The sequence below is a fragment of the Festucalex cinctus genome, chromosome 1, assembly GCF_051991245.1.
Source record: "Festucalex cinctus isolate MCC-2025b chromosome 1, RoL_Fcin_1.0, whole genome shotgun sequence".
Lineage (NCBI taxonomy): Eukaryota > Metazoa > Chordata > Actinopteri > Syngnathiformes > Syngnathidae > Festucalex > Festucalex cinctus.
In genome coordinates, this window is record NC_135411.1 from 4577123 (window position 1) to 4595135 (window position 18013).

Here is an 18013-nt window from a genome sequence, read left to right on the forward strand (position 1 = left end):
CATAGGTCACGATTCGATTCGATACCGATTAATCCCGATACGGTTTTGTTTGTCGATTGCTGCGATTTTTTTTTTTTACTCAAATTTAGAAAATACTAATCAGTAATCTTGTACACTGTAAGATTTGTATGAAAATGTCTTATTTATAGGCGGCACGGTGAGCGAGTGGTTAGCAGGTCCGCCTCCCAGTTCTGAGGACTCTGGTTCGAGTCCGGGCTCCGGCCTTGCTTTGTGGAGTTTGCATGTTCTCCCCGTGCCTGCGTGGGTCTTCTCCGGGTTATCTCCGGTCTCCTCCCACTTTCCAAAGACATGCATAGCAGGTTAATTGGACGTTCCGAATTGTCCCTAGGTGTGCTTGTGAGTGTGGATGGTTGTTCGTCTCTGTGTGCCCTGCGATTGGCTGGCAACCAGTCCAGGGTGTCCCCCGCCTTCTGCCCAGAGCCAGCTGAGATAGGCGCCAGCACCCCCCGCGACCCTTGTGAGGAATAAGCGGTCAAGAAAATGGATGGATGTGTTATTTATCTGAAACTTCAACCTTATAACTCTGAGCCACATAGTAAACATTTTTCCATGTTTAAGGTGTGAACTCTAACTATAAGACATTTTGTTGAATATTTTCCCATCAAAAATAGATATTTAAAAATCAATTCTGGAGCTTCTCTTCAAAGTCACATTTAACAACACATACAAGAAGACACACTGGGGGAAAACCTTTTTCTTGTTTAGATTGTGGCAAAAACTTCTTTCGGAAGTCAGATTTAACAACACATACAAGAACACACACTGGGGAAAAACCTTTTTCTTGTTTAGATTGTGGCAAAAGCTTCTCTTGGAAGTCAGATTTAACAAAACATACAAGAAGACACACTGGGGAAAAACCTTTTTCTTGTTTAGATTGTGGCAAAAGCTTCTCTGACAAGTCAGATTTAACAACACATACAAGAATCCATAGTGGCGAGAAACCTTTTTCTTGCTCAGACTGTGGCAAAAGCTTCTCTTCAAAGTCACATTTAACAACACATACAAGAAGACACACTGGGGAAAAACCTTTTTCTTGTTTAGATTGTGGCAAAAGCTTCTCTTTGAAGTCACGTTTAACAACACATACAAGAAGCCACACTGGCGAGAAACCTTTTTCTTGCTCAGACTGTGGCAAAAGCTTCTTTTGGAAGTCAGAATTAACGATACATACAAGAACACACACTGGGGAAAAACCTTTTTCTTGTTTAGATTGTGGCAAAAGCTTCTCCCGGAAGTCAGAATTAACGATACATACAAGAACACACACTGGGGAAAAACCTTTTTCTTGTTTAGATTGTGGCAAAAGCTTCTTTTGGAAGTCATATTTCACCATACATACAAGAAGACACGCTGGCGAGAAACCTTTTTCTTGTTCAGACTGTGGCAAAAGCTTCTCTCAGAAGTCACATTTAACATTACATTCAAGAACACACACTGGGGAAAAACCTTTTTCTTGTTTAGATTGTGGCAAAAGCTTCTCTGACAAGTCAAATTTAACAAAACATACAAGAAGACACACTGGGGAAAAACCTTTTTCTTGTTTAGATTGTGGCAAAAGCTTCTTTCGGAAGTCAAATTTAACAACACATACAAGAACACACACTGGGGAAAAACCTTTTTCTTGTTTAGATTGTGGCAAAAGCTTCTCTTTTAAGTCAAATTTAACAACACATACAAGAACACACACTGAATTAAGAAGCCACATAAGAACACACACACGGGACAGAAACCATATTCATGCACAAAATGTGTGAAAAGCTTCACTTCCACCAATTCTTTAACAGCACATGCAAAAACACACACTGGAGAGAAACCATATTCCTGCTCAGATTGTGGAAAAAGCTTCTCTTCCATGTCAAATTTAAGAAAGCACACAAGAATACATGGTGGGAAGTCGGGGTGTGAATTGCCTCGTACCTGACGATTCGATTCGTATCACGATTCATAGGTCACGATTCGATTCGATACCGATTAATCCCGATACGGTTTTGTTTGTCGATTGCTGCGATTTTTTTTTTTTACTCAAATTTAGAAAATACTAATCAGTAATCTTGTACACTGTAAGATTTGTATGAAAATGTCTTATTTATAGGCGGCACGGTGAGCGAGTGGTTAGCAGGTCCGCCTCCCAGTTCTGAGGACTCTGGTTCGAGTCCGGGCTCCGGCCTTGCTTTGTGGAGTTTGCATGTTCTCCCCGTGCCTGCGTGGGTCTTCTCCGGGTTATCTCCGGTCTCCTCCCACTTTCCAAAGACATGCATAGCAGGTTAATTGGACGTTCCGAATTGTCCCTAGGTGTGCTTGTGAGTGTGGATGGTTGTTCGTCTCTGTGTGCCCTGCGATTGGCTGGCAACCAGTCCAGGGTGTCCCCCGCCTTCTGCCCAGAGCCAGCTGAGATAGGCGCCAGCACCCCCCGCGACCCTTGTGAGGAATAAGCGGTCAAGAAAATGGATGGATGTGTTATTTATCTGAAACTTCAACCTTATAACTCTGAGCCACATAGTAAACATTTTTCCATGTTTAAGGTGTGAACTCTAACTATAAGACATTTTGTTGAATATTTTCCCATCAAAAATAGATATTTAAAAATCAATTCTGCCACCTATTGAATCGATTCGAGAATTGCGTCCTGTAATATCGCGATATATTGCCGAATCGATTTTTTTAACACCCCTAGTGGGAAGGAACCATTCAGTTGCAGTGTTTGTACTAAAAGATTCTCTTGTAAAAAGCTTGCTGAGAGACACGAGTGTGCTGGTGAGAATGGCAGCCATCTTTGAAGCTTCAAAAAATGAAGGGAAGTGAGACTGGTGTGCTGTAAAAGTGTCAGTGCATCTTAAAAGTGTAAATGTAATGCTTTCAAAACTACTCAACCTGTAAATATTAAATGTTTGCTGTTAATGTGTTTAAATGTCAATGTATGTTTTTTTTGTACGGAATTTAGGAAGTTATTTTTGTTTGCTTCTAAATGTTGTTAATGGTTGTTTGTTGATGTTTGTAGGTGTTGTGTATTTGCTTGTGTGAAGCACATTGAGTTGCCTTGTGTATGAAATAGAAATAAAGCCACCTTGCAATTTTCCCCAAATAAGCGTCGAGAATACGTTCAGACACACAAAGCCATCTGCGATTAAAAATTTTTGTTGAACAGTGTTATCACTGAAATGATTGACGCAAAAGTCCTACTTTTTTTTTTTTTTTTTTTTTCCTTTTTTTGTTGCTAACTCAACCCGAGATCAAACCACCACAGCTCCATGCGAGCTAACACGCCATATGCTCGTGCATTTTGCACATTTTATCTTTCTATGTAACAATTTTCGCCTTCCCAGTCCCGGCGGCCGCAACTGCACCTCATAAGGCACGCTCTGCCGTGGATGGCCGATCAGCCCCTGGCTTATGCTATTTTCACGCACATTTTGGAACCAAGGCGAAGAGGTGCCGCGCCCCTTGCTCCTTTGTTGCGTCGGAAAACGGCAATGCCTCCACTCAGTTGCAGGTGTGAGTGGGGGCGCAGAGTGCCGGCTGCTGTTTGTCACGGACACCCTCTCCAGACTCAAATTCCTTTGTGACTCCGGCGCCCGCAGAAGCATGTTGCCTGCCTCGGCTGAAGATGCTGCCGGGGGCACTCACGGCCCGCACCTGTCAGCGGCCAACGATGCACCTATCCGGACCTACGGCACTAAGACTGGATGTATGTTTTGGGGAGCGCCGGTTCACTTGGGACTTTGTCACTGCGGACATTTCTTTTCCCCTTCTTGGCGCGGACTTTTTGTGTGCCCACAGTCTACTGGTGGATGTTAAAAATGGCCGCCTGTTGGACGCTGTGACGTTTTCCACTGTTGCTTGTGGGTGTGATGTGGAGACGTTTGAGGGCCTTGCCAGCCCGCTCTCAGATGACGGCGTGTTCACGCGGCTTCTTGGAGAATTCCCCAGCCTGACCACGCCTACATTTGCAGCCACTTCTACCAAGCATGGAGTCGAGCACCACATCGAGACCGTGAGCCCGCCGGTTCATGCTAAGGCCCGACGCCTCAACCCTGATAGATTGGCCACAGCTCAGTCCGAATTCGCCAACATGGAACGCCTTGGCATAATTCGTCGTTCGGACAGCCCGTGGGCCTCGCCTCTCCACATGGTTCCAAAGTCGGACGGCGGCTGGCGACCGTGTGGAGACTATCGCCGCCTCAATGATGCCACGACGCACGATCGCTATCCGGTCCCGCACATACAGGACTTCTCTGCCCACCTGGCAGGTGCGAAGGTGTTTTCCAAGGTGGACTTGGTACGGGGCTATCACCAAGTTCCGGTACGCCCCGCCGATGTGCCTAAGACTGCTGTGATAACACCTTTCGGACTGTTCGAGTTTCTCAGGATGCCATTCGGCCTTAAAAACGCGGCCCAGTCTTTTCAGCGTCTCATGGACTCTGTTCTCCGGGACATGCCGTTCCTCTTCGTCTACTTGGATGACATCCTGGTGGCCAGCTCCTCCATCGGGGAACACCTTTCACACCTCCGGCAGCTTTTCTCCAAGCTCAGCCAGGCTGGACTGATTATTAACCGAGCTAAATGTGTCTTTGGTGTCCCCTCCATCCAATACCTCGGCCACCTCATCAACGAGGACGGCGCCACCCCGCTCCCGGCAAAAGTGGAAGCTGTTGCCGCTTTTCCTCGACCCCAGACGGCCCAGGGTCTCCGCGAGTTCCTCGGGATGGTGACTTTTTACCACAGGTTCATCCGCCATGTGATGCACCCGCTTTACGACGCACTTAAGGGTGTGGCTCCTAACCGTGCGGTCGACTGGACCGATGTGAGAGTCAAGGCTTTTGAAGAGACGAAAGCCGCGCTGTCCCAAGCGGCCTTGTTGGCCCACCCGCGCCCGGATGCCCCGATCGCCCTCACTACTGACGCATCTGATTTTGCCGTCGGGGCCGTTTTGGAGCAGCGCGTCGAAGGTGCGTGGCAGCCGCTCGCCTTTTTCAGCCGCCGGTTAGTCCCTCGGGAGCGCAAGTACAGCACGTTCGACAGGGAGCTCCTTGCTGTCTGGCTGGCGATCCGCCACTTCCGCTTCATCCTGGAGGGCCGTGAGTTCACGGTCTTCGTCGATCACAAGCCGCTCACCTTCTCCATGTCGAAGTTGTCCGAGCCGTGGTCCGCGCGGCAACAGCGCCAGTTGTCGTTCATATCTGAATACACCACGGACATCCGACATATCGCTGGCAAGGACGACGTGGTCGCGGATTGTCTGTCCAGGGCAGTCGTCAACACGGTACAGCTGGGCCTCGACTTTTCCCGGATGGCGGCCGACCAGGCTTTCGATCGTGGCACCCAGTTGCTTCGGAGCTCCGACACCGGGTTGCAAGTTGAAAGGGTAGCGGTCGACGACTCCGGGGTCGAGCTGTGGTGTGACGTCTCCTTGGGCTGGCCTAGACCGCTGGTGCCCTCTGGTTGGCAGAGGGCCGCCTTCGACATGGTGCATGGTCTCTAACACCCCGGCAGGAAGGCATCGTCGAGGTTGGTGGCTCAGAAGTTCGTCTGGTCTGGGTTGAAGAAAGATGTACGGGCCTGGGTCGATTCATGCGTGGCTTGTCAGCGAGCCAAGGTCCACCGTCACACCAAGGCGCCTTTGGAGACTTTTGTTGTGAGGAAGTTTGACCATGTCAACGTCGACATCGTAGGTCCGCTTCCTCCTTCCCAGGGCTTCACCTACCTCCTGACGATGGTGGACAGGACGACCCGCTGGCCAGAGGCCGTTCCCCTCACCTCCATATCGACCAGTGACGTGGCCCGGGCGTTTATCGGGACCTGGGTCGCTCGGTTTGGACCGCCGGCGGACCTCTCGTCCGACAGGGGTGCGCAGTTCACGTCAGAGGTTTGCTGAGGGCCTCGGGGTCAAGCTACACCGCACCTGCGCTTATCACCCTCAGGCTGATGGGCTGTGCGAACGGTTCCATCGTTCGATGAAAGCCGCTTTGCGCGCTGGTCTTTCTGAAGGTAATTGGGTCGACAAGCTACCCTGGATCATGCTGGGCCTTCGTACTGCACCTAAGGAGGACCTGCAGTGTTCGTCGGCCGAGTTGGTCTATGGACAGGTGCTAAGAGTGCCAGGAGATTACAGACTATTTAGAAACAGAATAGCAACTTAATGCAATTAATGGCGCGACAAACTAAACTTTATTGCAACAAACACACAAACGTAGCACATATGAAAAAGACTATTTCCACAAAATTATGAGGTGGAAATAGTATTTTAAAGCTGGTTCAATTGTGATATACATACAAAATGTTATTTTTTGTTAGCCATCTTTAAAATATATTTTTCCATAAAGGCCTACAACAAGCAATACTAGGTGGTATATTTATGACAAAAAGTAGCCTACTTCATCTTTTTTTTTTAAAATTCCTCTCCAAACATGATTTTATGATACATGTAAGCATTATGTAATGTACATGCTTCTGTAACTTCAAATAACCACTCCCATTTTTTTGTTTTCCAAATCACATTTATTTTGTGACATCAATTTATGCAGTTGCTGCAGCGTCTGTGAATGTTGTAATCTGAATAAAAACCAATGAGTTCTCCTCTTTTCCCATGTCCCCAGAACCCTCTATATTCTTTAAATATAGAATTGCATTGGATGCAAGGGGTGAGGCAATAGGGGATCCTGTACATCTTTTTGAAATCGGGTGAAAATGCACTCCAGTTGACGACACCTGGTAGATAGACAGACATACAGACAGACAGTCAAGTCATCTTATGTATATAGTGCTTTCAAACAGCCTTAGCTGTCAGATAGATAGACAGACAGACAGAATTATTTTTTTTTGTGTCCACCCATCCATGATCTTAACCACTTATCCTCATGATCCCCACTCCCTCACAACTTACTGTCTAGCCACTGAAAATGTGCTTCCCTACGAAATGATTCTTATCTGATGATCATCCAGAATCGGGTGCATGTCAGGGCCAGCACGTGGATTGCGCCTTCGCCATCATTGAGGACAGCAAGAATCAGGATGGATCGTAAAATCTCCTCTGGTAGCTGTGAACATAACCGCATAAACTAAAAATAGACTTGTCTTCATCATCAATATGATCATCATTATCTTCTTGGAACAAGAGAAGTGCAATGAAGAATTCCTTATCAGCATGTTTTTGTAGCTTTCACATAATTTGTTTATATTGTATAAATGTCAGAGCCACATGATTCTCTGATAAAGATGCAATATTAAAGTCTCTACTCTGTGTAGATCTGTTTGACTAGCCAGTGAGTGTATATCATCAGTTCATAACTGTGCTTCACCTCCAAAGTGTAAAATACATAAATAAAAATTGTTGCATGCATGCCTGACAGATGGAAGCGACCACTCTCTCTGCAGAAGGCTTCTTGACCTTGGTTGCTGACATCGGACGTTCCTCCTTAAGTTCAAGGGAATGGGATTAATTATATGTTTTGGACATGTATACACTACAATGACAATTTGCATAGATTAATTGGGGTTTGGAAAATTCTGTCCATTATTCTTACCTTGGCATTCTCATCTATTTTCCTCTTTCTGGAAATGCGAGCCAGCCTTATTTCTGTGCATTAGGTTAGAAAAAGCTTTTCAAATTTGAAAGGTCTTTCTTTAAAAGTCTGTGTCATTTGTTTAATTGTAATTTTCTATATAGAGTACTAGTGGCATCCATTACTTGGCATCAGTATCAGTGAGTACTTTTTAGGTTGTAGCGAAATGTATTCATCATTCATAAAACTAACAATACATTCTTTTTCATATTTATAAAAATTGCTTACCATGGCAACTAAGAAAGAATTGCCATATTGACAAAATTTAAATTGATTATAGTGGTCTTCAAACTACAACATACCTTCATGACAAACTGCCGTCTTATCTTGAGTTTGCAGATGTGCCACAACATATGCAAACTCTCCACCTTTGGCACAAATGCTGCATCTGTATCGGTTCAAGCCTTCCAAAATGGGTGCTGGTAGGTGTCCATCTTTATAGACGGTTCGATGAAGCTGAGTGCAAATTAGAACACATTTTATTTGTATAAATCTTTTGTCATCCGACTGTAGAATTGGCCAATTACAATCCAAAAACATACCAACAGAAATAGAAAAAACTGGACTCATGTAAAGATTTCTTAACGTTCATGCCACAACAGAGTAAAATTATGTTATTATTCAAATCCCATCGATACATTAATGGTAATTAATTACGTAGCTACGCTATACAGGCCTATCTGCTGCAAATATGTGACGTATTGGGCTTACACCATTTTGCATTACGTACAGCGTCACGGTGGATTCCCCATTTGCAAGTTACTACTTTTAGGTCAGCATATTGTACGGTACACAGGTTCAAACTATTGTTCCATGCGAAATAACAATTGGAATTCAACGAGAGAGATATGGAAGAAAAACATTGTGTTCCACTAAATCATTTCAATTCATTTTTCAAACTTTCTGTGCGGGAAACGAACTTTTCTTTAGCGACCTATGTGCTAATGTTCATTAAATAAAATACATGTCCACTTACTTTCTGCTCCCGACTCGTCATTTTACAAATTATTTCGTGTCGTCCCCGGGAACTTTTTGAGAACTAAGAGGTTGTGATAATGGATGGAATAATTTCGTTTCGTAGTTCTCGTGGCGACCGCTCGCTGCAGAGAAGTTGAGAACAACACTACTGGATCACGACAGCAGCGTCACTTTCCGTCAATCAAGAGCATAGGGGCGTTCCGTTCCGTTCCGTGGGCGTTCCGTTCCCAGTCTGCGGTCTGCAATCAGACTCGCGATCAGTTGCGTTATTTTTTGGACACACTAATTTGTGCATAATTAATTAACCTAAAATAATGTGTTCAACAACAGCCTTTTAATATGAATATAAGGCAAACTACATATGAACGGACATTTACATGTACAGATGACAGATTATAGCCGTCAGTTATAATCTGCAGCCACTTGTCAGGTTGATGTTACGTTTTCAAAACAAACTCAATTTCAAAATAGGCAAAGACACAACACACGATACAAGTACACAGAATAATCATTCATTTAGCGGTAGAAATTTCTGCACCATTTTAAACGTCAATTCCTAAATGAGATCATATCAAGCTTCATTCATCAACCGCTTTTCTCACCAGCACACTTGTGCCTCTCAGCGTTGCCCTTTGTTGGGAATCTTTGACCACAAACTGAGCAAGCAAAAGGCTTCTCTCCAGTGTGGGTTCTTGTGTGGATTTTTAAGTATCCCTTGGAAGAAAAATTTTGACCACAAACCAAGCAAGCAAAGGGCTTCTCTCCAGTGTGGGTTCTTGTGTGGATTTTTAAGTATCCCTTGGAAGAAAAATTTTGACCACAAACCAAGCAAGCAAAGGGCTTCTCTCCAGTGTGGGTTCTTGTGTGTGTTTTTAAGTGTACCCTCTGAGCAAAATATTGACCACAAACTGAGCAAGCAAAAGGCTTCTCTCCAGTGTGGGTTCTTGTGTGTATTTTTAAGTTTCCCTTGAAAGCAAATTTTTGACCACAAACTGAGCAAGAAAATGGTTTCTCATCAGTGTGGGTCTTTGTGTGTCTTTTTAACGTTTCATTAGCAGTAAATTTTTTACCACAAACTGAGCAAGCAAAAGGCTTCTCTCCAGTGTGGGCTCTTGTGTGGATTTTTAAGTATCCCTTGGAAGAAAAATTTTGACCACAAATCAAGCAAGCAAAGAGCTTCTCTCCAGTGTGGGTTCTTGTGTGTCTTTTAAATTTTTCCTTTTCACGAAATTTCTTACCACAAACTGAGCAGGCAAAGGGCTTCTCTCCAGTGTGGGTTCTTGTGTGTATTTTTAAGTATCCCTTGTAAGAAATTTTTTTACCACAAACCAAGCAAGCAAAGGGCTTCTCTCCAGTGTGGGTTCGCGTGTGGATTTTTAAGTTTGCCTTATAAGGAAATTTCTTACCACAAACTGAGCAGGCAAAGGGCTTCTCTCCAGTGTGGGTTCTTGTGTGTATTTTTAAGTGTACCCTCTGAGCAAATTTTTGACCACAAACTGAGCAAGCAAAGAGCTTCTCTCCAGTGTGGGTTCTTGTGTGGATTTTTAAGTTTCCCTTGTGAGCAAAATTTCGACCACAAACTGAGCAAGCAAAAGGCTTCTCTCCTGTGTGGGTTCGCGTGTGCGTTGTTAAAGTTTCCTTCCTAGAGAAACTTCGACCACAAACTGTGCAAGCAAAGGGTTTATGACCAGTGTGGCCCATCGCGTGTCTTCTCAAATGAGACTTGGAACCAAAGGTTTTTCCACACTGAGAACATTTCCACCGTTTGCCATCAGTGTGACATGTCACATCATCGTCACACTGTTCATCGTCAGCAGTGTGAGCAGCGTGTGACGCGTCTTCACCATCTGACATAAGAGCTAACCGGCTGTCATCATTTGTCATTTGTTGTCTGCTTGGAGACTCCGCCCCTTTGTTCTCTTCATATTGACGTTCATCTTCAGTCTTCAAATGGACACCAGTCACGGGCAACTCTGTGAAGTGCTCCTCCTCTTCAATGTATGGTGGCAGCTGCTCCTCTTTTTTGATGTTGGGAGGCTGTTGCTGCTGCTCTTCTTTAACTTGCAGAGGCTCCAAGTCCTCCTCCTGTTTCACGCCAGGGAACTCTGGCTCCTGCCGCTCAGGAAAAATATATTTTTCACTGACATCTGCGAGACACAAGATACACATGGTTTGGTAAAGTTAATTTATTGTGATGTTATGTATTTTATATTGAAGTTTATCACATGGGCCACATGAGTGAATGAATAACAATCTATACACAAGTATTTTTTTTAAACTTTTAAACATTTTTTTTTAAACTCAACAAGTGAGTCACATCCTTTCAGGGCAATTCCCAAATGATTCCACAAATTAACACCTAACAGATACACACCTTTGCTTAATATTTGTTCTTGTTTTTTGTTTTGTTTTTATAGACATGTGCACCCCTTATATCATAAGGACTGTGTCTAATTTGGTGCTAATTTAAACTCAACCAAGTCATAAAATTTCATTGTATTTAATTTAATAAATGGATGTGTTGATTCAGTATATTTTGATTAATTAATAATTCTTATAGCTCTCTTTTGCAATTTGAATACAGAGTTGGTGTTTGTTTTATTTGCATTTGCCCAGATTTTCACACAATAGGTCAGATATTGTAAGAATAATGAACTGTATAATGTATATAATGAGTTCATGTTCAGGACATCCTTAGTTTTATAGAGTATCCCTATGATTATTCACATTTTCCTTTTAACAATTTCTATGTGTGGCTTCCAAAATAATTTATCATCAATAACTACTACAAGGAATTTGTTTTCATACGCCCTTTCTATTTCAACTGAATTAACTTGGGCTGGGTTCAAAATATTGATATATCGATATCGTATAGATACGCCTTTTCATATCCCAATATCGATACATAAAGCCATGTATAGATATATCGATCCCGCCCCCAACACACACACACACACACACACACACACAACACATTCAACACACACAAACAAATGCTTCCGAGCCCGTGTCACTTACACGGTGGAAGCCAGTATCGATCATCTCCCCACCCACCCCATCCCCTCAACCACCATTGGAACATTTGCACAAAAAACATTGTGAATGAGTGTCAGTGTTTTTTGTTACTTTTTTTTTTCTTTTTTTTTTTACATAGCCTGTACTGTGGATGTAATTGATTTAATTATTTGTTTTTATAAGGTCATGTTAAATAAAACAGTATTAATGTAACTGCAATTGATTCAATTCTTAATGTAAATATTCATATTTTTACTAATGCATTAAATTACAGCAAGAGCAAGAAGTTTATACTATTTGCAGCACTGGTACTTTTGACTGTCTAAAATAGGTGCTGCATGAATTCCTCAAATGAATCGAAAATCGTTGTGAATCATTAATCGAATCGAATCGATCCTGGAAATTTGAATCGATACCCAGCCCTAGAATTCACCATAAATTCATCCATCCATCCATCCATCTTCCTCCGCTTATCTGAGGTCGGGTCGCGGGGGCGGCAGCTTTAGGAGGAAAACCCAGACCTCCCTCTCCCCAGCCACTTCAACCAGCTCCTCCGGCGGCATCCCAAGGCGTTCTCAGGCCAGCCGGGAGACATAGTCTCTCCAGCGTGTCCTGGGTCGTCCCCGGGGCCTCCCGCCAGTGGGACATGCCCGAAACACCTCCCCAGGGAGGCGTCCAGGAGGCCTCCGAACCAGATGCCCGAGCCACCTCAGCTGGCTCCTCTCAACACGGAGGAGCAGCGGCTTGACTCCGAGTCCCTCCCGGATGACCGAGCTTCTCACCCTATCTCTAAGGGAGAGCCCGGACACCCTGCGGAGGAAACTCATTTCGGCCGCTTGTATCCGGGATCTCGTTCTTTTGGTCACGACCAGTGGCGCTCCTGCCATTAGGCAGATTAGGCAGATGCTAGGGGCGCTCGTGAGCAAAAGGACGACAGGGAAAGGAGAATTTATTGATTTTTTTTTTTTACTTTTATCAGTCACGTAAACGTGCGTCTTCTGTTCAAGTAAACCATGGCTTGCCAGCCAACCACATACATCCTTTCAAATTTGGCTTTGATTGACATCTACGGCTAGCCAATGGTAATCGGGATTGGGGGGGGTGACGCGCGCTCCGGAGACGCGCATTAGCCAAATCTACTTCCGCGTTAGATAGTGGTGCACGTTCGCCGGCCGGCACTGACCCAATGACTGAGCAGTGAGCAAACGCCAAACCTCGATCCAGGATGACACAGTTGACATGGTTGGGAATCCTGCGTTCACTGGTCCACTAAACAACGTTCACAAGTGAGTGGCAAACTTTTGTTTTGATTAGTCAAGCCACACAGCACGGACAAATTGTAGCAATACACAGTATGCGGTTAACAAGGCAAGGCAAGGCAAGGCAAGTTTATTTGTATAGCACATTTCATACACAAGGCAACTCAATGTGCTTTACACGAGGAAAGACAACACATAAGCATCAAGAAACAGTAGTTAACATTCAGAGGAAGAAAAATAAATGAAAATAGGTTACAAACTAACAATCTTAAAACATTATTCAACAAACTTTAAAAAAAATTAACATAAGGAAGTTTAAAATGATAAAAATAAAAATAAAAATAATAATAAAAAAAAAAACACTTAATTAAAGCTGTTTAAAAGTCCCTAATCAAAGGTATAAGAAAAAAGCAAAGTTTTTAACCTGGATTTAAAAGCATTTACACTCGGGGCTGACTTCACTTCTGTTGGTAGCCTATTCCATCTGTGTGCAGCATAATAGCTAAATGCAGCTTCTCCATGTTTGCTTCGAACTCTGGGTTCCACTAGTTGGCCCAAGTCTGTAGATCTCAGAGCCCAGCTGGGCTTGTACTCAATCAGCATTTCTTGGATATATTCAGGACCCAAACCATTTAGTGATTTATAGACGAGTAGCAGAACTTTAAAATCGATTCTACAGCTGACAGGGAGCCAGTGTAAATCCTTAAGTACTGGAGTAATATGTTCTGATCTTTTTGTTTTGGTCAGAACTCGAGCTGCAGCGTTCTGAATGAGCTGCAATTGTCTCATGTTCTTTTGAGAGAGTCCAGTCAGAAGACCGTTACAGTAATCTAGTCTGCTGGAGATAAAAGCATGGATAAGCTTCTCTTGGTCTGCTTGAAGCATGCAGTCCTTCAGTCTGGATATGTTTTTCAGCTGGTAAAAGGCTGTTTTAGTGATGAATTTAATATGATTGCTGAAGGTCAGATCTGAGTCTATTAGTACCCCAAGATTTCGAACTTGGTCTTTAGTTTCTAAAGACAGTGACTCAAGCTGTTTTTTAACAGCAATCCTCTTTTCTTTATTGCCGAAAACAATGAGCTCCGTTTTGTTTTCGTTCAGCTGAAGGAAATTTTGGTTCATCCAGTTGTTAACTTGCTCTAGAGAATGACACAATGTGTTAATAGAATTGCTGTCATTTGGGGACATCGATAAATACAGTTGTGTGTCATCTGCATAACTATGATAGTCAACATCGGTGTTCTGAAGCATTTGACCCAAAGGTAACATATACAGACTGAACAACAGGGGTCCAAGGACTGACCCTTGAGGGACCCCACATGTCATGGCCTTTCGATCAGATTCAAAATTTTAACAGACCCACACAGTCACACATACACAACAAATACTTTGGAGCATAAAATTATTTATCACTAAAGCATAGTTGCAGTACAATGTAAGTTGAATTCTCTTTTCTTTTTTTTTTTTATTGCCAAGTTTGTCACGGTTGATGACTGTCACTAAGTTATAATAATAATAATAATAATAACAATAATAATAAGAATAATAATAATAAACAGCACTTTACACATCCTTTTGGATTGATATTTTTCACTGAACCCATATGTCGTTTCTGTATATTATCGACATATCTCAACTCAATCTTTTTTTTATAAAGCACTTTAAAACATCCATTGCTGCATACAAAGTGCATGGAATAGAAATCAGTCTCGCAGTGGACACAAGTGAAAGAAAATAACACAAAATAAAATTAATTATAGTAAATATAAGTAGGTAAGTATAAAAGCAAAAATAAAAAATAAAAAAAATATATATGATGTAGGGAAGTGAATAAGTAAATATAACTATAAATAAAATAACACAAAATACAGAAGGCACCATAAAACACTGAAATGATGCGAAGTTTCATGCTGAGTCAAAGACCAAAGAATAAAGATGTCTGGCAAAAATTATCCGAAATGTTATCCATATCGTACAGCCCTAAATCCAAAAAGCAAATGAAGGCAACTGCTAGCTAATCTCAGATAGAAGGGGCTGGGTCACAGTCATTCCGCCGCTTTTGCAGTTGTCACAATGCCACTGTTCAACCTGAACAACATTAGATTTAGGTTGATGAAGTGTGCTCCCCCAAAAAAGGTAATGCCCCCCCTGCACTCTCTTTCTGGTGACAGGTCTGGCTCTTTAGTTAAGAAAATGAAATGAAAATGCTAGTAAGCTGTCCTGGCTCAAACCTTAAAAAAAAAAAAAAAAACTGATCACGGTCAGATTCTCAGGTGGATGTGCAGGCTGATACAGCACGGACGTCATAAATTAACTGGGCTGCTCATGCTGTAGCGAAAAGTGAAGCTGGCGGCGGCCATCTTGTGTTGCCAAACCTACAGTAAGTTGACTTTTCAGCAGCATTTTTTCCACGTTATTTTCTTCCTCTACAGCGAAAATACCACTGTGACGTACGGTTCTACCATTAAGTATAAAATAACTGGGAAATGCTCTAAATGTAAATATTTTGTGGTTGGTCTAATAATTTGAGTGGGGGTCGTGTTTGTGGTTGGTCTAATAAGTTGTGCACACTCTGGGAGGGGGGGCACTACCAGAAATCCTGCCTAGGGTGCCAAGTTGCTTAGGAACGCCACTGGTCACGACCCACAGCTCGTGACCATAAGTGAGGGTCGGAACGTAGGTCGACTGGTAAATCGAGAGCTTCTCCTTTTGGCTCAGCTCTTTCGTCACCACGACGGACCAATACAGAGTCCGCATTACTGCAGACGCTGCACCGATCCACCTGTCGATCTCCCGTTCCATCATGCCCTCACTTGTGAACAAGACCCCAAGATACTTGAACTCCTCCACTTGGGGGAGGATCTCATCCCCGACCCGGAGAGGACACGCCACCCTTTTCCGATTGAGGACCATGGTCTCGGATTTGGAGGTGCGGATCCTCATCTCAACCGCTTCACACTCGGCTGCGAACCGCTCCAGTGAGAGTTGGAGATCCCAGCCTGAAGAAGCCAACAGCACCACATCATCTGCAAAGAGCAGAGATGCAATGCTGAGGCCACCAAACCGGATCCCCTCAACGCCTCGGCTGCGCCTAGAAATTCTGTCCATAAAAATTATGAACAGAATCGGTGACAAAGGGCAACCTTGGCGGAGTCCAACCCTCACCGGAAACGAATCCGACTTACTGCCTGCAATGCGGACTAAACAGGGACCGAACCGCCCGTATCAGAGGGCCCGGTACCCCGTACTCCCGAAGCACCTCCCACAGGACTCCCCGAGGGACACGGTCGAACGCCTTCTCCAAATCCACAAAACACATGTGGACTGGTTGAGCGAACTCCCACGCACCCTCAAGGATCCTGCTGAGGGTGTAGAGCTGGTCCACTGTTCCACGGCCAGGACGAAAACCGCACCGCTCCTCCTGAATCCGAGATTCGACTTCCCGAGGGACCCTCCTCTCCAGCACCCCTGAATAGACCTTACCAGGGAGGCTGAGGAGTGTGATCCCTCTATAGTTGGAACACACCCTCCGGTCCCCCTTCTTAAAAAGGGGGACCACCACCCCGGTCTGCCAACCCAGAGGCACTGTTTTCACCATAATTTATATTAGAATATTAGAGATGAAAACACAAATTTCAGAAAACGGGTTGCTCATTGGTTTAATTGATTTTTGATTATTAAAAGTTAACATTTGCCAAAAAAAAAACAAAAAAAAAAGTCTACTAGGAATATATAGAAATATGGTTGAGGTATTGTAACTTGTTCAACCATTTTTCATTGTGCAAAAAAAATAAATATGCAAAAAAAAATAATGCAAAAATGTTGCGGAGTCAAGGTGTGAGACGAGGGTCAACACAGCATACATTTTGATCAACATGACATCAGCAACTAATATTGTAGGAAACAAGAGAAAATTGTACATATTCATTTGCATACAGCCTTAAAATAAAAAAATAAAAAAAAAAGTCCTCCGCTTATTTTTAACAATTTTTTTTTCTCATTATCTGTAAATTTCAGCTTCTTAGCTCAATAGCTTCCAGGCCATGTGACCTATTGACCCCAAACCAATGCAGCATCATAGTGCCATGTCTGATAGATGATGCACACCTTTTATTTTATTTTTTTCATTTTAGACTTCCACTTATTTTCTGCTTAATAGCTTCTAGGTCATATGACCTATTGACCCCAAATTAGTTCTGCCTCAAAGTGGCATGTCTGCTCGATGACACACACCTATTTTTTTCTCAATTTCAACCTTTCCTTCATTTTAAATTACCGTTAACTTAATACTGTACATATCAATGTTATTGCTCAATATCACCCCACAAGAGTGCATTCCCAGTGAAATTTGAATTGGTACTGTTATTGTGAAACAGCTTTTAAACTGTTAACAATAATAATAATAATAATAATAATAATAATAATAATAATAATAATAATAATAATAAAACCAAGCATACTTTAAACTGCGTTTGAATTCAATTTTATTTTTGAAAACCGATCTTTTATTTTGAAAACCCAATGTTGTTCTTGGTCACATTCTCCGCGCCAGCGTCTCTTGGAGCACACTACCGTAAATCCTAGAAAAGGGCGAACAGAAAAAAATGAAGTGCGGCTGACTTGACCGCGTAAAAAGAAAAGGCGGCTGACTTGACCGCGTAAAAAGAAAAGGCGGCTAGCTTGACCTCAGCTGTAGCTCTGCTAAATCCAATTCTTATCGACTGAGAAATGTACCAAACCGACTGAAGAAAAAAACTGTGTATCGTAACAAAGTGACCCGGTGAAGAGTCCTTACAGAAATAAAAACGTACATATGGTTGAAAAGTGTCGACGAAACAAGTGACAAACCTGCTCTGTTCAACACAACTCGAGGCTGCTTGTAAACGGCGTCCAGCAGTTGACGTTGTCGCTCGTTGTCCTCCTGTGCTCCACAAAGCTCCTCTTCGTACTTGACTTTCGCCATTGTGAACATCTTCACACGATATTCACGACACTTTACGCTCACGATTGACGTCTGCTGAGCCAATTTGTCGATAGCAAACGGGTCTCGTTTTTTGGCGCCTAGCAAGCTAAGCTAAGCTAAGCTAAGCTAAGGCAAAATAAAGAGGGCCGAGAGATACGATTGAACCAGACACGAAACGTAGCAATTATGTTTGACTTCAATAAAGTAGTGACGGGGCA

The 18013-nt window shown here is 43.2% G+C and overlaps 3 protein-coding genes across 11 annotated transcripts in view; 1 reads left to right on the top strand and 2 right to left on the bottom strand.

Moving 5' to 3' along the window:
- The window catches only part of LOC144005897 (uncharacterized), a 27819-nt gene extending 24780 nt beyond the window's left edge, over nucleotides 1-3039 (top strand). The window contains exon 4 of the mRNA XM_077504366.1: nucleotides 633-3039. Within this exon, the coding sequence (XP_077360492.1) occupies nucleotides 633-1775 (1143 nt within the window). The 3' untranslated portion in view covers nucleotides 1776-3039. The remainder of the gene's footprint in view (nucleotides 1-632) is intronic.
- LOC144007226 (uncharacterized) overlaps nucleotides 1-18013 on the bottom strand; it is a 137783-nt gene that overhangs the window by 41421 nt on the left and 78349 nt on the right. The window lies entirely within an intron of this gene.
- LOC144007296 (uncharacterized) lies at nucleotides 44-17893 on the bottom strand. 9 transcript variants are annotated; one of them, XR_013280139.1, is made up of 4 exons: nucleotides 17681-17893; nucleotides 7883-10705; nucleotides 7542-7594; nucleotides 44-7432 (listed from the first exon to the last, which is right to left on the bottom strand). XR_013280139.1 is itself a non-coding variant. In XM_077506788.1 (2 exons), exons 1-2 carry the CDS (start codon nucleotides 17802-17804, stop codon nucleotides 9144-9146), a joined length of 1686 nt encoding a protein of 561 aa, XP_077362914.1. In that variant the 5' UTR covers nucleotides 17805-17893; the 3' UTR covers nucleotides 44-9143. The 9 variants fall into 9 exon arrangements, 1 of the variants encoding a protein (XP_077362914.1); XR_013280138.1 differs by having other exon boundaries at nucleotides 44-7055; nucleotides 7361-7432; nucleotides 7542-10705; XR_013280141.1 differs by lacking the exon at nucleotides 7542-7594 and having other exon boundaries at nucleotides 44-7055.